This window comes from Trachurus japonicus, chromosome 5 (genome assembly GCF_045865225.1).
Source record: "Trachurus japonicus isolate A0001 chromosome 5, Traja_1.0".
In the NCBI taxonomy this organism is placed as follows: Eukaryota; Metazoa; Chordata; class Actinopteri; order Carangiformes; family Carangidae; genus Trachurus; species Trachurus japonicus.
This window is the reverse complement of record NC_140911.1, coordinates 37242197-37269602: the sequence shown is the minus strand read 5'-3', so window position 1 is coordinate 37269602 and position 27406 is coordinate 37242197. Positions and strand designations below refer to the sequence as shown.

General features: G+C 43.6%; 1 protein-coding gene across 2 annotated transcripts in view; it reads right to left on the bottom strand.

The window, feature by feature from the left end:
- Positions 1-27406, bottom strand: part of LOC146988126 (plexin-A2-like) — an 81931-nt gene that overhangs the window by 52554 nt on the left and 1971 nt on the right. The window contains exons 2-3 of one of the 2 annotated variants that reach the window (XM_085777768.1): positions 16743-18080; positions 13879-14061 (exon numbers count right to left, since the gene is read on the bottom strand). In XM_085777768.1, coding sequence (XP_085633894.1) covers positions 13879-14061; positions 16743-17966 — 1407 coding nt within the window. In that variant the 5' untranslated portion in view covers positions 17967-18080. Of the gene's footprint in view, positions 1-13878; positions 14062-16742; positions 18090-27406 lie in introns of those variants that run through there. The other variant, XM_085777769.1, reaches the window with a different exon arrangement.

Here is a 27406-nt window from a genome sequence, read left to right as displayed (position 1 = left end):
CACCCTTTTTACTTTGATCTCAAATTTCCCTGCTTCAAATAGTTATATGTCATCAGAATTTCCAGTATTATTAAACGTCTTGTTGTACAAGCCATTTACATTTTGTTCTATATTGGCAATATTTATTTTGACAATTAAAGCAGAAGTAAGCGATCCGGTCATTTTGGCCAACGTCTTGTCAGCCGATGGAGTTAGCAGCCCCCGCCCTCGTCATGGATCTATTGGTCCTCGTCCCTACGTCACCACATTCACGCGCATCCCTTGGCTGCACACACAGCCCTTCATGCCGTTCTCTCTCCTCATTGGATAAAGGTTGTAGGATACAAGGAAGTATACAAGAAGTTTTCTCCTCGGCTTACAGCAGAGCAGAGTGACTGACAGACCCGTGTTTCGGACCAAACACTCTATGTAAGTGATTGCCGTCGGAAGATATAACTATTTAAGACTTATATTAACACAAATATTCCGCTTACTTCTGCTTTAATGACTGAAACGGCTTAAGTTATACATGAAACAGAATTCATATAGTTAGATTTGACCTGAAAAATAGATGCAAAAAAGCAACACACAGTACGGTAAGCAAAACTACATGCTGAGTGTTTAACCAGGAAATACTGTAAATGAGAAAATCAACACCAGTTTAATCTCTGTGTGTCCACCACAAAATCCATGAATAGCTTAGTTTAGTACAAAGTCCTGAGGCTGATAGTACATTTGTTAATATTTATTACATGGCTGCATTAGTATGCTCTGATGGAGGTGTGTGTGTGACTGGGAGCTTACACAATAAGTTGGTGTGTGTTTTTGCAATGGAGACAAGAGTGCGGATACGTTGACTTCTTTTCATTTAATACATATTATGCATCCGGCACATTTTTGACTCGTAGTGTTGTGCAGCGAGTCGTTCCTGAAGCGTCTTCATTAGTGCCGCTGAGAAACAGTCATTTCATTATAAAGGTGAGACTGAGAAGGGGAAAGAGAAAGTGATCCGCTGCCTGTTCAGTAATCCAGCTGGTCTGCGCCAGTCTGACCCAAATCCACCCCTGAGGTTACCGCCATGGCGCTGTTAAGTTCTGATAGATGTTCGATGAGCTCAGCCTTAATTTGACTTTGGAGTGACTCTCAGGCTGCCGTCTTTGGGAGCTCATTAAATGCAAGCATGGAGAACAGATGCCCACTAGGTGTAGTGTGTTTTTTTTTAATTCTCTTCTCCCACCTCTGCCTACAAACAAGATGTGCTGCTGCAGTGAAGCAAACAAATAAGCAGGTCTGTCTTTGTTGTAAGTGGCTTACTGATGTTGGAGCTGTCGAAAGGCAGCGTTGTGGAGACGTGAAAACGCTTGTAAAGATGTAAAGTGGCGAGTAAGCTGAAAAAGCCCCTATTATTGCCAATATAAACTATCCATTTGTAGTACTCTCTACATAATGAATGTGTTTTAACTTTCTTCTACTCTACTCTTTTACCACAGAGACAAACCTCCTAATTTGTCTGGTTTACTTTGCATTACCAAGTGTTTTTGTTTGCAACACAAAAACTGAGCAGTGCTCCTCCAGTTTTTTCACAAAAAAAAATCTAGTAATTGCAATCATATATTCCATCTTTCACCATTGGTGCAGGCGTGACGTGAATTGCATCATGCAGCAATGATAACTTGACACTTGAAATTTAAGTCAGAAGAGTGAAATGAGAGCAAATGTCTGAATAAACCATGATAGCCAGAGAAAAAAAAAATCCATATTAGTTATGCAAACCCAGGTTGAAGCCTTATTTAAATTCCACAGAGATTGGATCATTAACTATGTGATGCAATTACAGTAGAGCTGAATTAATTTCTCAATCATAATAATTAAAATAAATGCAAGATAATGAGGGATTGGAGCAGAGAGTCGTGGGAGTTTTGCGAAATGTCTGCAGTGCGATTCAAGCCGTCATTGTTACATGCATCCTGACACGTGGACTTAGGCGACCTCGCCACCCAAATCAAATCTGACTGCAGACCATTTTGAATGAGTGCCAGGTCCAGCTTCCACACACGGTGGCAGAGCCTCAGTCTCTCAATGGGGACAGTCAATCAATACAAACTGATTACATGATTGGATCCCGTGGGCACCAAAACTTCGTCAATCAATCATGCCTCCACCTTTCAGGCAGCTGTGCCCCCCTCCAACCGTCAGCTCCGCCAGCCAAGAACGAAAAGGGGAGGGGGGAAAAATCTATGCAAACGTGTGTGTGGGTAAATACTGTGGGGTTACAAGGAGGGTGGGGTGTCATCTTCCACATACAAAAAAACACCACAATAACGACCACAGTAGTGGCATGAGGATGTGTGTGTGTCTCTGACCGGTCAGACCGTCATTACCTCATCGCCGTGCACAGTCCTATCCTTTAAATAATTATTTCATAGACAGATTATCTCGGAGCTGAGCCTCTTTCTCACTCACTCATTGTCTGTTTCCTTTCTCTTGCCCCAATCCTCTTCCTCCTCCTCCCCCTGCTTATCCTATTGCCACCACAGTCCCACACAGTAATGGAGACGTACATCTTAATTTTTCCCACACTCCTCATTTCATAAATAGCTCTAATAGAAACCAGAACGGGTGAGCATTTCTGTGGTGAAAGCCTGTATAAAAATCTCCCAAACAATAGTCCAGAGTAGTGTCGTTACTGTGTGTGTGTGTGTGTATGTGTTTTCCTGTGCTTTTTTTTTTCTCGCGGTTAGGATGAGGCTGACCCAGGGACAGGGGAACAGGGATGAACTGAGACCCATCATGATCCATCTGCGGTGTTTGATTTCATGTTTTATCATTTTAAACAGGGCTGCCCAGGCAGACCCACTCCCCCAGGGAGTACAACAGGTCCTCAATCTCCCCTTAAGCCCCACAGCTCCATAATGAGAGTAAGGCGGGTTTAATTGGTTTTATAATGAGCCTGCTTGTAGGAAATGACACACAAGTTGCACATACACACAAACACACAAACACACACACACACACACACACACACACACACACTCTCCCTCACCTAGGCACACAAACAAAGACACATGTACACTCCATTTTCAGGTTGTCAGGAACAACCAGCTAAGACCAATGAACTCCAGTACATCAGTTGCTGCCGTATCACAATGTGATCATTTCAGAGCCTGGAGGTCGCTGTGCTGTTGAACTGCACACAGATTTGTGGACAGGTGTTTCTATTATTTTGTCCACCCAATTTGAATGAACGATGGCAGACTGAACAACAGGCACACCTCTTTGTATAACACGAGTGTACGCTTGCAGGCAAACACACTCGCTCTTTAGTCGGTTGCTCTCATTAAATTTGTAGATCACTTGTTTGATCAATACGCTGTCATTGATTGGGGCAGAACAGGAACACGCACCCAACATGCAACAGTCCATGTTGTGCAGTGTTAGACCCCATCTCAGCCGCAGTCCGACTCAAAATGAATTCATTCAAGCTTTTCTGTAAACTGTGAAAACAACCATTGCAGTTTGGCAGTTTAATTGCAACAGTGAACTAATAGATAACTATTTACATGGGGAAACAAATGGATGCATCATATTGTTGAGGTACTGATAACAACAAGTTCATCGTCTGGTCCTCACAGTTTGTCAGACATGCTCAGAGTATTCAGTGATTGGATTGATCTAGGATCCGATATGTAAAAGCTCACTGCAGTATCTGTTCCATGATATGTGTGAAACTGCTTTTCCTGTCAGATTTTAACAGGACAAAGGGAACAATGGCTAATTTTTTCAAATTTTCAGTGTCACGTCCGCTGCCGTCGTCACAGACGGAGCCGTTCCGTCTCTGCACTTCAGCATTTAGCTACAACACGACAATCAGATTTCAATTCCCCTCAAATGCTTCATGGTTGCTTTTTGCACTTTGCTATCGGAAATCAAGAGGACATCCTGTCCTGCCCGAGAAGCGTGAAGTGACTAAGTGTAAATGAGGTCTTATTGAAGAGGATCAGTTTAAGGACCACATCGTTTCCAAAAACCTCAGTAAACCCCTTAAGACTGAAGCTGACTCCCCCTGTGTGGTCTCTGACATGTAACATAATACCTGGACTGATTTACCCAAAGTACCACATGTTCATATGACCTCACTCTGCTTCTTATTTTAGTGTCTTCCCAGAGTGTCACAGCTGATGAGGATATATATTTAACCCATGAAAAGTGAAAAAAGTCAATAAGAGCAATATCCTCCCTGCTGGTGAAACTCCCTTTCAGAACCTGCAATGGATATAAACAACTCAGCTTACAGCTTCCACAAACAGTATATGCAACCTGAGCCTATGTGCTCTTAATGAAAAGTGCCTCCCTTTCTCATGGCTGGGTTTGCATCTTAAATGCTGGGCTGTACTCTCATCCTCTGAGAGCCAAAGAAAACAAAAGAAAAAAACCCAGACTTCTAAGATGTCACTTGGCTCAAGCCGGCCCGGGTTGGCTCCGCTGTAAAGCTGCCAGACTTTGTATGAGCAACATACTCATCAACATGGTCTCTCCTGCGAGTATTTTACATGTGGAATTGATTCTGAGATTCATTTCAGGTGATGCTTTAATTCATGCTGAGAGGAAGTGTGCGTGTACATATCCCTGAACCTCGACCGCAGATCGGGAAGCCTTGTAAGCAGATGATTGCTATGTTTATGCGGTAATGACCATCCAGTCTTTAAAAAAAAGTGTGTCCATATGTGGCCCGGGCAATCTGTGCCCTCCAAATTCACCCAGCAAACCTCAACATATGGATGATGACACAGGAGGCACGGAGCACTCAGCTCAACCTTCATTCCCAATCTGCCGATCTGACAAGGTTTCATCTGTCCCTGAAGACCAGACTGTCAGACACAAACCAGAAACATGGAGGTTGGGTCATTTCTTATACAACATACTTGTCCTCCACAGTCATTACATGACATTTTTTTGGAAACCGCTGCGCCCTAGTGCATGCAAACATCTTATACACAGTGAAGTATTGTTTTTCATATAAAAACCACCAAAAGTAAAGAAGTTAAAAGTTGGCAGGAAACCACACATAAATCTTCCATTTCACTGGAAAATGTTCACAGAATGAAAATACACGCAAGACTAGATCTAGAAGTAGATGTACGCAGACTGTAAGCAAGACAGATTTTGGCACAGAATCCACGGTGGATGCTCCCAGGCTTGACTCAATATTGTGACAAGGGGCACGCAGTGACATAAGGGCCAGACAACTGGCCACCTTTAAGGTTGAGTGGCCGTGCATATGGTGCGATGGTGGGTGACAGCTGAGGAGAGCGGGCATTGATTAGCCCATATATCCATCACGGCTCTGTGAATGCTAATGAGGCAAAGAGCAGGACAGAGCTGAGCTGAGCGGAGCGGAGCGGAGCGGAGCCGCGGCGACTAATGAAAACGAAGAGCGTTGAGGGGACGAGGGGGTCGCCGAGGTGGAGATGCGTATTACAGGACGCGACTAATCATTCAGCCATCACATTAACTACAGTCACAAAAGGAGGCCAACTGATCACAGCCGCTGGATGCTCTGTATAGGTTTGGCGAGTGCTCGTACCTAAACGCAATTACCAACTGGATCGGAAGCGAGGTCACAGCATCTGAAAGTGCGTGTGTGTGTCTGTCAGTGCGTTTGTGTTTTTTGAGGGATATTATTAAAAGCCTTTCATCTGCCACAGACAGTTTTTTCAGTTCACTCTAACCTTCAGCTGCATGGCCGCCCTCCAAGTCTTCATACCACTATTTCTACAACTTGACCACAGTCGACTTGTTTCCCTTCTTTTCTGTCTCCTTGAGGACATGCTTTCCTGTTCTCTGTTTCCTGCCCTCCTCCACATGGCCCCCGTCCCTTCCATCTTTCCCATTGTTTGTCAGGTTCCCATGGCCCAACAACAAAAGCAGTGGGAGGGGGACAGTGGAACAATTCATGGCACCCGTATGGTCTTCATTTTCCTGACCGCAATGCAGTCGCAGTCCTCATGTGTGTGTTTCCATTTGTGTGACCAGAGAAGAAAAGAAAGAGAGAGGACATGGAGGGCTGGAGAGGGAAAGAGAGAGAGAGAGAGAAAGAGAGATGGAGCTGCTAAATAAAACTACAGCAATGAAAAAGCAGGAGGGTGGACTGGAAACCTTCATGTGTTATCACAAAATTGCCTCTCTTAATACCATTTACTGTTTCAACTGCACCAAGACATCTAATAGCGATCCGCTCCGAAGGCTTTCACCCTCAGGTCCAGCTCTCTTCATGCAGTTATGAAAATCCTTTCAATTTAGCCTTTCAATCACACCTATTCTGTCAGCGCCCCTCCCTCCTCTGAAACTCCATTCTAATGATTTCAATCACCAAATCTCCCCTTCCTGGCCCCTTTAGAAACCGTGACTTTGAAAAGTCCAAGTCATTTAGCCATGCACTGGAGAATTTCCCCACCCGGTCAACTCTCAATAAGCCATAATGAATCCACTATTTGCACATGAGAGTATTTGACTAAGGCTTTATTTGCCATGAGCTTAACATTTTCAACCATGTCTAGGGAAATACTGCTGCTGAGTAACTGCAGCCTCTGAGTCAGTGTTTGCTGGTCCGTTTTTTTTTTATGTCGTTCAGCACTGCACTGCATTCACATTACCGTGTGTGCATTCGCTAAATTGTATTTACCAGCACAGAGATGGTTCTCAGCGACGGAGCGGTAAAGGGATCAGTGGCTTGCTCAGATTTGTGATGCTTCATTTAAAGGACATTTTCTCAAACCACTGCTCCACCCTTGCAGCTTGTTGAGAGTATCATCCACCTCAGTCCTTCTGGCACAGATAAAAGGTTTAATCATATATTAAAATATCCCGCCGTCTGTCTAGGGTTGCTATGACATGTCCCCCTTTCAACACGGATATTCACAAAAAGCACAAGACATGACTGCAAACCGGGGGGCATTTTTGTGTAGAGTTGCAAAACCTTCCTTATACAATCACTGTCAGAGAGAAGCATCGGGTTTCTCTCTGTATGCCATTGTAGTCCATGTGAGCATTACTGTGCTCTGCAGAAACATTTCTTCAGAAAATCAATTCCACTCAGCACCTGTTATGTGTTTGAGGCCGCCACAGGGTAAGCAAAGGTATAATGTCATTCCACAGTGTGTTTGCTGCATACCTAGGTGTAGTAGCCCCGAGACAAAAATCTGCTGTCCCTCCTACAGAAAGAGAGCTGTTGTCGTACTGCATATCTTTTGGAGAAGGCTTAGTGATACCGAATGATCACGAGATATACAATATTCACAGGGAGGGCAGGATATAGGGATCACACAAATCCATTTTTCTTACAGTCAAAACTACTGAAATTCAAAGATCTTGTTGATCTACAGACAGCACAAGTAATATTTAAAGCAACAAACAATTCACTGCCTGGAAACATTCAAAAATGATTCATTGAAAGGGAAGGGGGTTATAACTTAAGGGGAAAATTTAATTTCGAAATCCAGAACACACGCACAACAAGAAGGAGCTTGTGTGTTCCTATCTGTGGAATTAAACTATGGAACAGTTTGAATGTCCAAACATAATCCAGTTCAAAGAGAAGTACAAAGAAATCATTTCCAATATGTACAGGAATGAGGGTGTTTGACCACCACAATGTGCTTCTTATTATTTATTTGGGTATTTACTGACTTAGTTTATTTGTTGCTCTGTTGGTGTTACCTTCAGTTTGTCTTTGTATATGTCTTTATATGTATATGACTATATATTAGAGAGATAAATATTAGTAATAATATGTTAGAATAAATCTATATATGTATATACTTATATATTAGAGAGATAAAGATTAGTGATAATATATTAGAATAAATTCAGTTACTGTAGATAAACTCGTGAATTAACTTATTGTATAGATTATAATGACAAGGAAGCTTGATAGCTAATTTATGAATAAGGGGTGGGAGTAAATAAGTTTTACTTCTTCCCACTCCTTTTCAAAAACCAAATTATCTTTATTTTCATTTTTTTTGTTCATGTGTTATCTTTGCAAAGTATTTATTTGTTATGTCTGTCCATTAGGCTACTGTATTAATTATTTTATTTCTTTTAACATGTCTGAAATAAACTTAAACTAACTAACTAACTATACAAACCTACTGTATTGCAGATGAGCCACACAATAGTTTTAGCAAGTGCAGATAGCCAAATAGTTCCATATAAACTAATCATGTGACCATCTATATACTGTAGTTACTGAGACCTGAGAGAACCTTTCCATGGTTGTTGTAACGCACAAAGTGGATGAGAGATCGTAAACATTTACAGGCAGGTACATATGAGACGAAACAGCCTAACCATGAACATCTGCCTGATGTCGTGATGGTGCAATCAACAGCTGGAAATCTGACGCTGAGCCATCAATCAAAACGTGTGCGATAATAAGTGTCTGCAACAGGGTTTTCGTAAAACCGCTTGTGTGGGTATAAATCCAGCTTAACACCGAGCGCTGCATCCTCGCGGCTCCACCAGTCGCTGCCTCCTCTCATAGGTGTAAATTAGGAATGATCTTGAAAAAGCTTTGTTCGGTTTAGTTGCAGGTTTTTGTCTGCAGTTCAATGGCAGACATCAGTTTCTTTCTGTGAGTTCTGCAAAAAAAAAAAAAAAAACTAGGCCCGGGATAAGTACAGTGTCTCAGGATAATTGCCCAGCAGCTGCGTGCCTGCTGCAGACTTATTGCATTATGATTGTCTCTGTGTCATTTTCAGTTTTTTAGTAAAGCTTTTAAAAGGCAACATAGTCATAGCTGCGAGAGACTGATTTGATCAGAGGCAATGAGTCAGTCCGTCCTGAGATGATTTCATGAAATTTACTCCCACTCTCTCTATCCTGGTCTGACCATTCACCTTTGTTTTTAATGTTGTCTTCAAATGTGTTGCTGTTCTTTCAAATGAACATTTGGCATGTGGAGAAACGATCTAAAGGAGGAAACAAAAAGCTGGATGTTTTTCCAGAGAATAATATGAGCATGAGTCACACAACTACATTTAAATGCACATTATATGGTCAGAACTATGCCAATAATCTTCCTCTCACTACTGTAGCATCCTGCTAACAAATAAAAGCTATGCCATCAGAGCCTCCGAACATCCTCTATCTGAACCTCCCGCCTTGAGACTGGAATAGATTGGAATCAGGATCAGCGAGAGATAATGACTTTCACCTGGATTCACCTCATTAGTGAACACTGTGCAAAAGTGTAAAAGCCCCCTTCCTGTTTAGAGTCAACCCCCAGTCTCACATTACTGCGATGATGACGATAGAAACGTCCCGTTGTATCTGGAACAGGGGTCGTCTCATCTAAGAGACGCTGATGGACACGTCCATATGCTGCGCGGTGCCTGGACGGTGAGACTGTTGGTTATCCCTGTGACCCTTGACCCCCGGTTTACACCCTTCCTGAGGCAGGCGTGACCTCTGCAGTGGCCCTGGAGCCAGAGTGATCTGCTGATGGCATTTATTGTCATGCCCCATTTCCACTCAGCCTGTCCATTTGTGGGTGATGGAATAGGATTGGAGAGATGACCCACCCCCCCGTGCTCCTCGCAGGCTCCTGGGAGTCTGCATCATGACCACATGTTCTGTCAGTGTGATCACAAACTCTGGCCTTTAGACGCTCAGTAGTTAACACAGTAATGATTGATTTCTTTCACTGTGCTCACTTAAACTTACTTGTCATGTCTCGGAGACATGCAGTCTGTTTTCCCATTGTGTTTTTTTCCCTCCTTTTCTCTTTTTGTCTGAATCTGTTCCTCCCTCCTCTCCTCAAGTAATATCTCTGTCTTTCTACCTCTGTATCTGTTGTTTCTCTGTTTCTTCCCTCAGCCATTCTTCTGTCTTTGTCTCTGTCTTACATTCTCTCTTTTTTTTCTCTCCCTCTCTCTTTGTGGCAGGCTGTCTTGTCTCTTTCCCGAATGGCTCATCCAATGAATAAGCTGCAGCGATGTTATCTCTGGTCCCAGTCTGGACCTGTGTGTGTGTGTGTGTGTGTGTGTGTGTGTGTGTGTGTCTGTGTGTGTCAGACAGCATGCTCCTCATAAGACTGACGCCCGCAGGCTTTGTGTCACAACAGTCCTCTCTCACATTTCCTCAGTCAGCTGCACATTGTGCGACTGTGCAGAGCCCTCAGTGGCACCGAGTCAATCCAGTTCGATCACAGAATGACCCTCATGGCAGCTTGACTATAATGTATCACAACACTATGCAGACAATGACCATAATCAACCTCATGAACCCCTGATAAAGAGGTCATCTTCTGTCTGAGGCGCTGGTGTAAAAGAAAAGCCCGTGTCCTGTGCATCAGCTCAGTAACCCACACAGCATTTTCTTGTTTGCTCCCTTTGCTTTGCTTGCCTGCCTTATCACGTTACAGCTGCTGTTCAGAGACTTTCAAACCTATCTTGACATAGCGTAGGGGGTCAGCATGCTTCAAACAAATTGCCCGCAAGGTTTTCGAACACTGTCTGAACCCACACCAACTCCACCACCACTCAATCTCTCACATTTCTAACGCTGGTATATGGCCAACAATATTGTACCTTTACTGTGTAAGTGACTATATGACAGATACACCCTGTTTGGCCAGGTGTATGGATGTGATAAAGCTGAAATGATTGGTCAATTCATTGATTTATATGAATCAATGAATACTTTCATATTATTAACTGTTTTGATGGCTGTGTTTGTCATACTTTCATGTATGTAAACTGAATGTGCATTTGTTTTCACCATTTTCTGACATTTTACATATAAGATGATCCATCTGTTTAGTGATAATGATCAATACCAACTATAATCATCATTAGTTATATTGCTGAGGTGTGAATTTCTTCAGTTTTTCAAATAACAAGTGCAATATTGTTACGAGCATGTCCACAATCATCCCCATATGAAGCTCAGTGTGTCTCCCCTCGCTGTCACAGCAGGCTGCTCGCTCTGAACACAACTGCTGCAAACACTTCTACCTTCACTTTTCGCTGGTTGGGCGGTGCACCATACAGACTATGGGCGCTTCAAGCATACCATGCCCTGTCAGTACCCAGTATTCATCCTTAATCCCTATACTTGATGATATAAGCACTGGTCGAGCAGCAGAAAAAAGCTCTAAACCATCTCTTTCCCAGATTAAGTTAGACTTAAAACTAGGAGAGGCAAATTTAAGAAACATAAGGCAACCTACATGGAGTATTTAAGTCATACAGTAATTTAATGGACAGGGCTGGTGATACTCTGATGATACTCTATAGATTTACTATTGTCAACAAAACCAATGAAACAACCAAAACCATCAATGTGTCCGTCAATCTCTTAATGCTTTTGGAATTCCCTCGCCTGTCTGTCACTCTGCCCTATAAGCTCATTTGTTCCTATTGAAGACTAAACTAAAAGCTAAAAAAAAATGGGTCACACACATATGGATTCATTTTTAAAGAGATTAAGTGACCTCTTAAAAACAGCTGGGCACTGTAGTTTTAAGTAAAGTGAAAAATGCATTTGATGACTATTTTCCAGCTGCACATTTGGTGTGGTAGTGGGTATACAAGCCAGCACAAGAGTGGATGAGGGACTGACTCAAAAATAAACTACAGAGCCAATGTTTATTGTAAAGAAGAAATGTGTTTGTGTGACTGTGTGGCCCGCTAATGCGTTTTTAATAGATTTTGGACAACAATGGACATCTGTGGCACAGAGGAATAAGCTATATCAGGCACTGGATACACAGACAGTAATATATTCAATGCTGGTTTTAGTCTTTTCACTGGATTTGTTATCAATAGAAGAAATAGTAGAATATATCCAGACCTACATAATAAAACTTAAGCCAGACTTTGAATCCTTGAAACCAGAGATAAGACTTAGAATCTGAAACAAAACAAGGAAACAAGTAAAAACTGAAAAGTATATTATAATTTATTTTACTCCTCCCATGGAGGATTTCTAACAGTGAAAGAAACAGTTGAACAGTTGAAACACTGAAACAGTTTCTAACACTGAAAAGTCCAATGATGTTTATCAATAAGGTCTTGTCAAGCGCACAGACGTAATGGTAGGAATCTATGAAGTGGCCCTTCAAGTGCTTTGTAATGCTAAAAGCCATTCAAACCCTAAAATCCACCTGGACGCTGTTAAACACGAGGCACTAGAGCTACATAATATCATGTTTCTTTCAACTGGTATAAAAGGAAAGAATGTGCAAGCACTTCAGCTCTGATTCAAGTAGTCATGGATGGAGATTTACATCAATTTGTTCCCTTCTAAAAGCACCAGCACCGTGGCGCACGATTACTGCACCTTTGTTCAGCAGCACAATGTCCCACCATAATCGTCATGATATATTATACATAACCAGTTATGGTAATTAGATCATTAATTGAGAAGATTATTGCGTTAATTAGAGTTAATGGATTAAAGATCATAATTAACTAAATGTGCTGTGGTGGTGAGACACAAAAACAGTTAGAGATGATGATATCTCTGTGAACAACTGATGAATCATGCTACATGGAGTTCATGTCAGACATTCTGATGTAGTACGGATAAACAGATTTCATCAGATTTCAAAAGGAAACAAGTTATAAACTGTGGATGTGGATTTTGAAAGACATAGATATTGACCAGATTGGAAAGATGTGACAGAACAAAGCTTGCACTTAGTTTTTTGTGTTTTTGGAGCATGATCCCACATACAAGGAATTAAAAATAAGTCTATCTCAGTCTGAATGTTGTCTACCACAAGTTTCCAGACTTAACAGAAGTGTGATTCAAATTTGCTCCTTGAATGTTGATCAGATTTTTCTTTTATTCCCGCAGAATCAATGCACAACAGAGTATTTTTACACTTCTCGTGTCGTTTAGTGCGGTACTCAATCTGAATTTTCATTTTGTTTCATTTCATTCATTCAGCCCGACACTGTGATAATGGGACGGCAGTTATTTTGATTTGCTTTGCTCTGATTAATGAGTAGTGAGGCACATATCTGTCCACGGTCGTCATTTTCAGTTAATACAGGAGCTGCAGTAACAGTTGCTAGGAGCAGTTCACATTTTTCACATTTGATATATGAATATGTCACTTTAAGAGTTGGTATTTCTGTGCATGTACTTTGTGTACTGTGCTATTTTTCTGCTACTGTATTGTAAGAGGATGATGTTTCTGTTCTGAATCCCACTTAGAGAGCCGTGATTAGTTGTTTGGCTGAGCACAAGTAATAGCTGTCAATGGGCACAGCATCAGACCTGTTTGAATTACTGCAACTGCACAATATGAAATGTGCCTGGGCAGCAATTTTGGTGATTTGGGATTATGCTGCATTGTAAAACCTAAAACAGGGAGACAACGATCTAAAGAGGCAGAAGTGCCACTGGGTCACCAGCAGCAGGTTAAAAAAATTGGTGTGAGTAAGTAACGTGAGCAGTTAAAGCAGAAGTAAGCGGAATGTTTACGTTAATATAAGTCTTAAATAGTTATATCTTCCGACGGCAATCACTTACATAGAGTGTTTGGTCCGAAACACAGGTCTGTCAGTCACTCTGCTCTGCTGTAAGCAGAGGAGAAAACTTTCCTTGTATCCTACAACCTTTATCCAATGAGGAGAGAGAACGGCATGAATGGCTGTGTGTGCAACCAAGGGATGCGTGTGAATGTGGTGACGTAGGGACGAGGACCAATAGATCCATGATGAGGGCGGGGCTGACAAGAAGTTAGCCAAAACGACCGGATCGCTTACTTCTGCTTTAAATGAAGAGGCTTGTTGCTTCTCTAAAGTGTTGTCAATTCCATGAAAACCACCATTTTACAGAGGAAAAAAGAAGGAAAAAAATATAGTAAATTCTGTGAATTGTTCTGACCTTCTTCAGCCGTCCACTTCTGGTGCCCAGGAAGACCACACTGTGTCCGTTGTAGACGTAGGAGGTGACAGAGGTCAGCCTGTCCCTGCTCTCAGTGAACACTGTCCGACCCGACACCAGCTGAGAACCCCCTAGGGGTTGGTTTATATCCAGGCCGCAGAAGTGATCATCGATGGGAACAGGCTGCATGGAGAGAAGAAAGGGAGGGTGTTGGTTGTGGAGGAGAAGGAGGGAGGGGGGTGAAGATGCAGAGGGATGTGTTTTTTAATAAATGTGATGGAGAAAGTCAGAGAAACAGAAAAGGTGAAAGAGTGAAGGGAAGGAGGAGCGAGGATGACAGATACAAGGAGGGAAGATGGAGGTAACGAGACAGAGGAAGGAGCTTAAGTAATGACTGAGATCGCTGTAGACACTTGCAAATAGAAGAAGAGAACTCAAACTGACTTGTAGTAAGCCTAACATGCATTAACTGCACAATCTTCAGGGTTAAAAATGGTTACTTCAAAAGGGTTTGGGCTGCTGCGTTTATCAACAAGCCTCGGAGCGGGCGAATTTGCGGAGCAGACTAATTGCTGATGGCAAACACGAGAGACGCTGTGTGTTTTTTGCGCCTGTTTCTGTGATTTTTTAGATCGCTTGATCTGACATCATACAAACACACAGCACAAGAGATGTCAGGTTTTGATTAAGCATCAAAGGGAGCTGCATGCTAAACAGTCCTGTTACATCTACTAAAATTCACCTCAAACCTTTGCTAATTGCCTGTCACTCAGTATATAAATCTACCTTTTTAGGGCAGCTAATTTCTTATTTCACATCCCCGACTTCTTATGCCCATATTAGGCCTTAGTGTGTTTTTCCTCTCACCAAATGACTTTCCTGAGCTTTACTGAATGTGATCGGCGAACTGAACTCAGCATAAACAAACTTCATATCCCACCACGCCCCTCTCTTTCCCCTGTCTGACACCCAAGTCTTGTAAAAGAAAACACAAATGAGCCATTTCATCTTCATGACTCTTTTCTGTTGAACATACATTTTGTACAGGTTTAAGCATCTGATGCACATTTGACTGCACACAAAACTGCCAGTCTAATATTCAGCCTCTGAATTTTTAATGTCATATACTGTATAGGCCTGAGAATGAGCATCAGGAACTATAAGGGATTCATCTACATATCAGTGGTGAAATATTATCGCTGTATCTACACTCGCTCTAGGCAAGTGGTTGGATTTTTCGTCAGTTGGTCCGCCACCTCTCTTGCCATGTAATTCAGACATTCATGGTCTCCACTGTATTCATCTGTGTGACTGCAGTGATGCTCTGACTCCCTGCTTTGTCCCATCAGATTGACATTTTGTTTTGTTTTGTTGCGAACTGGATGAAACGTCTTTAAATTACTTGCAGATATTCATGGTACCAAGAGGAGGAATCACAATGACTTAAGAGATTTACTGATTTAGCTCCATCAGCAGGAAGACTTTTTTCATTTTAAAGTCTATAAGATATATAGATAGTCTATAAGATATATATACTTTATATATAATATATAATATGAATATGATTTTTCTCAGTGAAATTATTGGATGATATTCATGGTTCTCAAAAGTCAACCCTATATTCTGACCCATAGGAGTGTTTCCTGTCATGCTTATCATTAACACTGCATCATACCAAGAGAGCCATACTGATGGTCACCATGGTTATGGTTTAATTAGGTTTAGGCATTAGAATTACTTGGTTAGGTTTAGGAAAAACAACTTGATCATCTTCATTCTCAAGGTAACTACAATAAGGCATTGTTTAGTTGAAGGCTGCTGGATAAAACAGACAACTCCGATGCTTGTTACACATGGGTATCGTATTATTCTCTCCTGTGTGTTTTAAGTGTCAGTAAAGCAGCAGAATAAAACTATATTGGTTTTTTCTGAGGAATTACCAGCCTTGTGTAAAATCTTGGCACAGGTAGGAAGATTTCTGATATCAGTCTTGGCCTCAAAAAGAAAAAAAAAAACATAGATGCCTCTCTGGAAACATCAGGCTGTTGATCTTTCACACAGAATAATTAATCATGTAACCTACAAGAAACTCAGTAGCCTATATAGTGACATCTTAACAAAGTGAACCATGGCATTTAATTTGTAGTCCACTTTAGATACAAAGCTCTCTAGTGCAGTGAGAGTTAATTATTAAAGTGTTATGCATCTCCATCCTCCCACTGCTGCTTTTATTAATAACATTACATCTTATTTGTCAGATAGCATGGTAGAATGAAAGTACATGTTGAGAACCACCAGAGCGATGGATGTGATGAATATCATTGTTTTCATGGTTTGCTTTCAACTACTGTAGTTTGCGTGAAAGCCGCTCATTATACAGAATTATAGCTTTTACAAAGGCACAGACTTGGACATTTACAAGAAAGCCCTTTTCTCAAGATCAAGAACGGGTCTCAGAGGGTTCAAATAGTGCTGACAGCGACTAGCAAGGGAGGATGGAGATGGGGGTGGGAGAAGAAGGCGGGAGTCAGTGCCCAAACCCCCTGAATGAAATCAAAGCTCCACACAAAACTCCTCTGATTAGCATTGTGGAATTAATCTCCTCCAGCTCCCTCTGCTCTCATGGGATCCTGAAAATGTGAATGGTGTCTTCAGCCCGACGTTGGCTGCTTACCTATCAGCTATTTAGGCTGCAATCATGGTTGTGGATACACAAAGAGCCAACTTTTGGTAAATCTGTATCAGAGCAGCTCCGCACCATGTGGGTTTTATAGTGCGTCTGAATGCGTGTCTGCAAACGCTTACGGTTTTATGAGGTGAATTCAAAGGGCTGTCTGCTTTTCTCTCTCCATCAGTCTACCTACCGCCTTGGTGCACTGCACATCCTTTCCCAGCAGCCAGTGCAGCTCCAGGTTTCCCTCTCCCTGGTAGCAGGACTGCAGCCGCTCCTTGATGCGCGTGTTGATGTCCTGGATGGTGAAGATGCAGAGAGCGGAGTGATCTGGAGGGTCGTGGTACTGCTTCTGTCCCTTGGAGAAGACGGCGAAGAGCACGTCCTCCTGGGCGCTGATGTTGAGCGACTTTGCCAGAACCCTGCCGGCCTTGGCCAGGTACGCCGCCTGCAGCAGACGGTACTCCTCGCCTCTGTGTACACACCCCACGGGGAGCGACACATAGGAGTGGAACTTGGTGTCACCTTTGCAGAGGCGGATGATGCGAGAGGTGTAAAACAGGTCTCCAGGGGAACCGCCGGCGGGCATCCCGTTCTCCGGAGTCTCCGGCTGGACCGTCATGAAATAGACAAAGTTGCCGCTAGCGAAACCGTAGATGTAGTAGATGTCGAAATGCGGGACGAGGGCCAGTGTGTCTGAGGGGATTTTGATGAGCGATGAAACAAAGTCGGTGTGAAGCTCGTAGTCCAGCATGGAGGAGGATTCTGGGTCACGAGGCAGCTTGCGGCTGGAGATGGTGGGGAAGTAGTCCTGCTTGCCTCCGACGGCCGTGCCGATGTACAGTGTGGCGTCCTGACCCTGCGAAGGCACGACAACCCCGTACATTGTCCCCGTCTGGTTGTCACTGGACAGGTAGTGTTCTTTCTTATGCGTGGGCTCGACCAGGATGAACAAGTCGTCCAGCCTCATCAGCTTGCAGACGCCCTGGTAGAGGCTGCCGCAGGCCAGCAGCCGATTGTGAGAGTAGTCGATGAGCAACAGTTTGTTAACGTTGTCTGTGGAGGCCAGAGGCTCGGAGCAGGGCTGGACGATCAGCGGAGGATAACACGCTTTGTTGTCGTACTCCGGCCCCGTGTCGTGGGACACCAGCAGCGTGAGATTGGCCGACAACCTGTAGATTCGGTTGACGGCTCCGACGTACAGCGCCCCAGTGGACTCATGCACAGTCAGGTGGTTGAGCGACCACTGATTCCTCTCTGATTGGAAGGTGTTCATAGTCTGTCCAACAGTCGTCTCTTGATTCACAGAGATTAGAGTCAATAGCCACAGTGCCAGAGGCCATGACGTGACCTTATGGGGACCGTGACCTTTAGTGAGGCCGCAGTAAGTCCATCCTTTATCCAAGCACATTCCCATTCCCACGGGGCTCCAAAAAAAACACACAGCTCAGACAAAACACGACAGGATTGCACTGTGTAGAAGATGAGCTGAAGAGCAGCGTTGTCCCCTGAAAGTGATCTTCACATCATTCTGAAAGAGAAGAGAGAGACATTTGTTTTAAAGATCCTTGATTCTTTCAAGAGAGAAATGGTGCTTTCAGGCTATGATTAGACACTTCATTTAGAAACCTTGAAATATATTGCCTGTGCTTGTTTCCCCTCTATCTCTGCTTAGTCAGACACATGAGACATCAAAGAAACAAGTAATCATTTGTTCAAACTGTCTCCCCATATTTACTAACCCAAGAGATGGTCCAATATTCCCCCTATCAGCAGGGGAGCTCATTATATTCGCCTCTCCGTAAGAGAGAACTAACTGCAGCCTATTACTTGAACAAAGCAGTGACACACTGTAGCTGTGCCTTCCCTCTGTTTGGGTGGCTAATTAAATTATCCAAATGTATTAATTATGCGTCCATATTTTGGGCTGCCTGTTTTCCTCTCTCCCCTCTGCCTCGTTCGTTTGAATGGTTGAATCCAAGAGGAATTAATCACTCTCCACTGCAGCCGACATTCCTAAATTAATCAGGCTTTTTCCAGGGATGGAGGGAGTCATTAGAGATTCAGAGGCAGGCAGCGTCAGCCCTCACTCTTCCCTGTTTAATTTCATTAGCACATTTTATGGAGATATTTCCAGGGGACAAACAATGCCTCTCAGACAGATGGACCGCAGGATGGATGAGTTACACACAAAGCAAAGGACGTGTGGGGCTTTTTCCCCTTTTTGTTTCCCTCCTCATATCTGCTGTGAGATGTATGTTTCACACTGATGCAAGGTGCTTTTCATGTAGATGAAATAAAACGAGCTCAGTTGGACCAGAAAACACGTTTTTATCTGAAAATGAAAAAAAAGAAGGCAACACAAGCATCATAGATAAAGTGGCTTCACATACGCTCTTACTTCATCGAAGTCCATTAATGGAGTAATAAAACTGTCTGCATAGGAGGACAGGCCATAAATTAAGACGCCTACATCATCCTAAATCCTGCCTCTGTGCCACTAGCAGCCTCTCCAAACTGGCTCCCCAGCCTTGTTTCTATTCCGCCTTTGTCCTCCCCACTACCACTCCAAGAGACACTTTACACTCTTATGTTAATACTTAAAAAAAAAAAGAAAAATCAGTTAACCCCCCTCAGTGAATGTACTTTATAGATATCCTGCCAAATGCTAAACAGCTTTAGCTCAAAGGCAACTGTCTTGGCTGTAACTCCCATAAACAGGGTGTTTCTCAGCAAGATTTCCTGGTATAAGTAAAGGTTAAATGAAGACAGCCATGTCAGATCCTAATGCGGGGGTCATGATGCGGTGGGTGCTCTCCATTGGCTGACTAACAGGATGTCCGGCTGAGTTGAGTCGAAGCCAGGGATGGAACGGATGGACTGACACTGAGCTGGCTGGGACGACTCCAGCTCCACTCCAGCATCTCCTGTCCATCTGTCCCCACCACACTCACACCGGGGGGAGAAGTCACTCGAGTGTCTCGACCTACTCTGCTCAATTTGGCAGGCTCAGTGTGAGCTACTCTGCCAGTAATTGGCCACCGAAGAGTAATATCTTTCACTCACTCTGTTGCTGCAGTTCAATGTGAAGTTTGGTGTTTGTTTGTTTTTTGTTTTGTCTTTTATACAAAACATTTCCATAGAACTGTATGAATCAGCCTTAGTCACCCTCTGCTTTTCACCACCTCACCACACTATCTCTCCTGTGTGTGTGTGTGATGACTTTCACATTCATGACCATTTTTTTCCTGACTGGACACAAAAAAACTGTGTTTACTTTCATGAGTTCTGAGAAAGCAGAGATTTGGCAGCACATGTTGGCTCTAATATTTAATGATTCTTTATTTTGGGTAAAATAGTGTCCAGCAAATTTCCTTTGAAAATCTCTCAAATCATCTGCTTTGCAAGCTTATGAGTCCTTGAACCAGTTTCTGTGTTAATGTTACCACAATCTTCATTCATCTTTCCTTTTATTGCAAAAATTCAATGAAAAAGTCTATTCAGACGTTTTGTGTTCAGTGTTCATAGGAAGTACTGACATTTCTATACTTTGATGGCTTCTGGATGAAGTAAAATATAAACTATTTGCAGCATTCACATGCTTGTTTTGAGTAAACCAAACAGTCGAAACCTCTGGTCATTGGTGTGTCTGGTGTGTAGTCTCAGTACTCTCTGTTTTTTAAACTCTTTCTTCTGCTCCCTAATGATGGCTGCTTTTCTGTGAAAGGGGATGCTGGAATGGGATGTAATTCAGCGAAGAGCTGTGTGAAAGTGGGCTTGTTAGAACACAGAAATCTGACTCATCCCTTTGTGCTGCCACAAAAAGAAGCACAAAAGTGATTTTGTCTTAACCAAATCAGCTGGGACTGTGGCATCCAACAGAATCTCATTACTTAGAATTTTCCATGTTTCCAGGTGAAGACCTTTTTGGTGTAATTTGCATTGTAATCTCATCAGAACCTCAAGCGCTGTCCTTTTCCCATCTAGAAATAATAAATACGACGACTCTCTTGAGTTTCCTACAGCAAATAGCAGAACAAATGATATTTAGGAAGGCAGGCTTGGGTCTGACATGACCTTAAACAACAGACACCAGCAGTGCCACCCAGAGGTTAATTCAGTGTTGAGAATCTCCAGTCAAACCCTCAGAGGAATTACAAAAGACCAGAGAGAAAGAAAAAAAACAAGAGAAAATAGGAAGTGCTGGTGGCAAACGCACTTGGGCAGGCATGCAGGCAAGCAGCAGCCTCGTCGTTTCATTCATTTCTGTTCTGCCGGCTTTGGTCACGTCTAAGGCGTGCAGTCATGCTGCTCAGTGTTTACCCTGGATTATAGAGACAGCTCTTCGCCCTGCGCAGTCCTCCCTGCTGAATTCTCCGCCTCGCCACTCAGACACGCTCCAGCCGAGACGTGACTCATTCACACTCACACACAGGAACATGGTTTGCAGGGCCCTCCGGGGACACCAATCACAATCGCTACACCGACGAGGGAGAAGCCGGCCTCTTGTGTTCCACAGACGCGACCCTTTGACCTGGATCAGTGGATCAGTGGAACCAAATCCATCCTTTGGGTTCAGCTGTTAACAGGGTGAAATGCTGTCATAGCTTCTGCAGCACCCGGTTAGGCATGATTCATGGGACAGAAGGCATGGTTAGCTTTTTTCAAATTCCTTGTTTGTTTGACCCATCTGCCATCAGAGATGAACTAAAATGCTTATAGGGGATATTGCTTTGTTAGGCTGCCCGTGTGCATCATTTTCACCACTCAGTCATCTTGGTAGTGTGGAGCTATGTGAAGCTGCCAGTGACTGACAGGCAGCTCGGCACGGTGAATTTACAAATTCTAGAAAATCCAAATAAGCTGTTCTTAATAATATCACTCATGGCATTTAAAAACCTAATTACTTGAGTTTTGTGGTGTTTTTTCTGTTGCCGTGATCACAGTGCTCTTGCGAGCAGAGATGAATGAAGTAATTAATTCATAATAAACCTGTGGATGATGACTTTACATTAGAACGATCCGTGTTCTTGACATTTTCCCATTATTTTCAGGATATTATATTTTCAAACATAGCACAGAGATAAGCCAACATGATCTTTTCCCCTGAAAGAAAAGACACATTTTGTACAAACAGCATGGTTTTCAAGTTTATCTTGTTTACCTTTTGGGTTATAGATTTGTGTGTGAGACCAGGAGCACTGTTGGCAGGCTGTGCCATGATCTTTCTAAAGGTCAGAAAAAGCATCTCTGTTCTCACACTTAGTCAACAATGGGAGTCATTGTCACTTGCATCAGAGGTGATAACATTTTTTTGTTGTTCTCGTTGCTGTTGTTTTTTGTGGCCTAGATTTATAAGGCTGCACAAAAGCAATAATGGTATAAGACCATGGGGGCGGAAAAGTGTCTCAACTACACCAGTCATAAGAGCTTCTGTCCTCATGATCACAAGCCGGCTGTGCAGAAATGTGTTTTTTGTGTCAGTGGGTTTTCCAAAACTGGGGCTACTGATGGAAGTTTAGAGTCTAAGTTTATATATAAAATGCTCGAGTTTTTTGGCTGCAGCGCTTCTTGTTACTGTACTGTGCCATGTTTGCACCTACAGCATGTAAACTCACATGGCCTGACGGGGATACTTTGGTCTGGGTTTTTTTTTTCTGCGAATCAACACGGACGAGTCATTCGGGGGGAGAGGGTGGGGGGGGGGGGGGGGGGGGCAGCATTGTACACATTACACATGAATGAGCTGGGAGGGCGCCAGCCGCAACAGAACGTGACTTCCAAATGAATAAATGAAGGCAATTAGTAGATCTGTTTACAATGTTGTGGAGACAGAAGTAGGTCAAACGTGGCAGAGACAGGAGGGAGGAGGGAGCAGCAAGCCAGAGCCAGAGGCTGTCGCCATTACCTACAGTGATGAGTCGGGGAATTAGGACATGAAAATGCCGTCTTTATTAACGATGACTTTTAAATGAATGTCATATTGAATCACAAGGGACTGGTAGGGTTTATTAGAAAAGCAGTGTTTTGTGATCAGTCCACCGTGTTTTATCTATGGTTGCGTTGTGGGAGTTGGGGGGGGGTGAGGGGGGTTGGGGGGTGGCGGCAGCCCTGGGCTATGGGCCCCGCCTCGTAAGGCCTCTTCACAGAAACACAGACTCGCGGGCCTCAGAGGGCAGAATGTGTAGCATGGATGCTCACAGTGCAGATACCCACAGGATATCTTTGCTTTGAAGCCAGGCAGAGAAATTTTGTGACAGTTGGCCTGTGGTTAATTTTCATCATTATGTTCTACAATGTAAATTCAAACAGCAGTGCATCCTCCAGACATTTCCCTCAGACAGGGAAAAAAAAAAAAAAATCTCGCAACCCATATTTAGATAAATGACACTAGCATTTTGTGACGTGTGTATTCTCTAGAAATCATTTGAATTGCTCTAAATTCATTTAGTTTTGGTGGCAGTTCATCTGGCACGGCCACTGTGTGTATCCCCGCATGGTTTTATATGAACAAAAATGAACCATGATTGCCCCTTTCTTCCCTCTTGTTGTTCAGTTTATTGGTCAGTGCGGATCCTGCAGGCTTTAGGACTCTCCAGCCGGCCACTAATCTTGATGGTAGAGTAGCTGAGGTTGTCTGCGGGGAACAGTAAAACACCACTATGTCATCCCAACACGCTCTGCTCCTAATAACTGCAGGATACTGTGAGGGACCTGGGCAGAGGCAAATGTGACATAGGGGACCAATTCCAACACATCGCCACAACACAGTCAGCAGCCTCCTCTGCAATTCATGCCATTATCTCAGGGCATATGCATTATACATGCAGATACAGTACTATATCTGAAATTGCTGTTAAGAGCAGGGACCACATGAAGGGCACTGCTGCCACAGACAGATTTACCCATGCATGCCTTTCTCCTCCCATCCCTCTTCTCAGCTCTGTATCCTCTTCCATAAATCTCATTGTCGTTCTTCCCTGGTTAATGGTGACCTCAAGCAGGCTCCTCTCAACTGCCGAAGCCCTCGCGTTGCATATATGATGAGCATGGAGGGGAAAGTCAAAGTGACCCCCAGCGCTGTGATGAAAACCCATGCAGCCTGAGTGCAATAGAGGGTCTTCTATAATTCAGCGACCGCAGAAGAAGACAGAGCGAGTAGCGTTTTCTTTGGAACCACACAGCACGCCGCGTGTGAGCCGTGCTGCAGCGGCTGGCCGCCACCCCTTCGTCCCTAACATCACTTAAGTGCAAGAAGAAGAACAAGGAGTAAACAGAGCAGTCTGACCGGGGCTCCGAGTCATCTGAAGAGGAATAGAGGATGAGGGTGCTGAGCTGCAGTCTTCGAGCGCAGAACACCTATCCAGTTGTGGTTGTGTACTAAAAGAGTTCTCTTTAAGCCATTTTGATTCAGCTGAGTCACTAACAACCTGCTATCCAGCCTCTATGGCTGGGGGTTTTATTGTCTGCTTCCATCTTCTGAGTTGACATTGCTCTTCCTGTAGAACAAAGCTATATTTCCACTCAGACTGATCTGCCTACAGATGTGCAGCCTATATTGCTTTTGCATGCATAAATCATGACCTGACAGGCAAAATGCATTGCCTTCGGTGGAGCCGAGACCCCGGCGAGTGTATGAACGAGGAAAATAATCAAACACAGTGATGCAGAGCGTCCATGTGAAACTGTGAAGCACATATGTCCATATTTCCCACACCACTGCACATGGAAATCAAAGAACTTATTCCAAGTCTGTATGTTTTCTCAGTGGCCAACCCCAACTCCAACACTCCACCCCCGCCCCCCACCCCTCCGTCTTTGCCCATATGGTTTCACGGGGCAGAGGATGCCAAGGTTGGAGGTAGCTGGCACGAATAATTACGATCAAAGAAATTACGGTGCAAAAGGAACAGCTGCTACCTCCACTGCTGACAAATCACTATGAGCAAGAGGAGACGGCGTTTGACAACAAGCGAGGGAAAGAGAAACAGGGAAGAGGAGGAGAGGTGGTGCATGCTCTACTATTCAAAAAGTTTCCCTCTAAGTATCTGCTGCTCCAAAACCCATTTAACATTTAATCCACAGTGCAGATAAGGCCTTTGGTGGCCATTCACCCGAAAGCTGTACAAATACAAGCATCTGTCCAGATTATCTCAGCCTGCCTCCATGTTCGGGCCCGGCTTGGCCCTAATTCTAACCTACTCTGAAACTTTATCCCGTTTCCTAAGTCTCTGACTTTGATTTTGAGTAAATGCACAGAAATTTCACCAGTGTTCAGAAATAGAAATAGCCTGGTTAAAAGAACAGCACCCTTGTGGGCCAGAGGTCTACCAGGACTGCAAACACGGGTGAATTTCCTCAAATAGAAATCCACTGGAAGACAAATAGGGCACAGGTTCCTTAAATCTTTTTTACTAAATCTCCTTCAGGGATGACACATACTGGGAAAACACTAAAGCATCCACAGCAGAGAAGATTTCCCCCTGCTACAACCTGTCCTTCTTGATGGGACTTGATCCTCAAATTAAAATTGAATCCGCCAACTCTATTAACTAAGTCCAGTCCCACCTGGTTTGTGGCTGCCAAGGGCTGAACATGACAGCAGCCTCAGATGTAGTTCAGGTGCTCTGGGCTTCAGGGACATGTGGTATAGGTAACCTGATGGGCACCATTTTGCAGATGTTCATACAAGTAACCGCAGTGGGTATTAACGGAGAAACCAACGACTTACTTTTTTTTTGTAAGAGCGTCTCATTCAGCAGGTGTTTGCTGTCGTTCCAAATCATGAGGGAAAAAAACTTCACAACTACGAAACTTTGCAGTTGGAGGTTACGGGTTAGTAACGGATGGAAATCGATGGTTTAAGAGAAGTGACACATGTTTACCGTGCCTCACCACATTAAGACCAGATTTCATCTGCTCTCAGTGTCTATGTATAACCAATATTTTACATCTAATTCTAATTTGTCACATTTTAATAAATCAGTTGACTGAAAGTCCCCTCATCAGGCACACTATCACCCAAACTGGATATGAGCAGGACAAGGTAGCAGCAGCAGCACACATTTATTGTAAAAAGGTCCAAATCAGTGTTGTGAAGCTCCAAAAACACCGAATCTATGCGTCCCAGTACAAATAGCATCTTTTCGTGAGATGATAGAAGCCAGTGTTTTTGAAACTCCATGCTCTGAGTTTGTCAAGCCGTTTCTCTAAGCTCTATTGGCATCATCTGTGTTATTCTCTCAGGCTTTAAAAAGCTCCCTCAGAGCCACAGAAGTGTTCCAACTGTTTTTATAAGTACTGCTGTTCGTGACGACTAAATTGATCTTCATGTGTAAAAAAAAAAAAAAAAAACTGCAGTGCATCTTTGAGGCAAAGAGAGATGACAAATTCTTCAAAGTTGCAAAAAAAAAAAAACCCCAATGTGTCAATATTCTTCTAGGAGAAAATAGACGTGACATCCTTCAACTTTGTCAGCTTTTCTTTACGGCCATATGCCGTCTGCTGCTTCCACCAGTGCCAAAGAAAACCAAGCAAAACACACACATCAGCAAAGTTATTGCACTGTTTGTATCAACAACGGTGTGACAATCTGGAGGCGATGCGCCATATTGCAAGACCGCCATCACTGCATGCTGAGTGCTGCCAAAGCTGCCATCTGGCAGGTGAGCTGCACGCTTTCCACTTGTACCTCTCCTCCCTCTCACTTCTCTCCTCCACTGTTTGTCACCACCTCTCTCCCTCCATCTCTCACTCTCTCTCTTCCTCTGTCTGTCTGTCTGTTTGTCTCTGTCTTTATTAGTCTTCCTCACTCCTGCTACCTGCAGTGTCTATTTCCTCCTCTTGCTCTCCGCTCTACCTCTGCACCATCCTCACTCTCCACCTGTGCATGCACCTCCCTCCAGGCCTGGATCAGACACTGAAACAAGCAGAAGCATGAAGATTGAAAGAGGGATGAAGGAAGAAAAAAAGAGTGAGTGAGTGAGTGAGTGAGTGAGTGAGTGAGGACAACAGCATATCAGCAGCGCCTGACGGTCTGCAGTGTTTTGTTGTCTCTCCCATCACTGTTGGTTTAATATCACTGTTTGTGTTTCTTCTCTTATTGCCCCTTCCTCTGTACTCTCTCATGTACACACTATATCTGCACACAAACAAATGCACACACATATAGTAAAGCAAGCGCATATGTATGAACACATACAAACACACAATGCAGACACACACACACACACACACTGGGGGCTCTCCTTCTCCTTCCTTGGAGCTGTAGCATCTGAACAGTCGTGTTTAATCAGTGTCTCCGTGGGCAACCGGGGTAGTGGCTGGGGGGAGGGGGTTTGGGTTGGAGGTGGGGGGTCTCCAGCTATGGGTTAGTAGCAGTGAGCTGCTGTGCACTCACACACCGTGTAATTGTGTTACATACACTAATTCTCCTGATGCACTATGGTAGAGACTGCATGGCCTCCACCTCTGTCCCTGAACCACACCACACACCCTGATATTTCCAATGACTCCAGAATCAATGTCATGGATTAAACTGCTGGTCATTTAAATCAGAAGCTGTTTTTCACAGGGCGGCGTTGTGCTCCCGTTTCCCCTTTTCCTCCCTTTGTAATATATCTTCTCAGACATACAGTAGAGCTCATTTATCTCTGTAGAAGTCTGAGATAGCTCTTAAGTCATGGCGTGAAAATGGCAGAGACAGATGTTCTAAATTACTTCACCTACACTGGTCCGGGGGTTGCCTGCAGGGTCAAGAAACTCCCAAATAATACGGTTTCACTTTAAACCCTTTGTCCTTAAAAAAATACATCACAAAATTAATTGAGCAATCCAACGGAAGCCCATTTTTACACC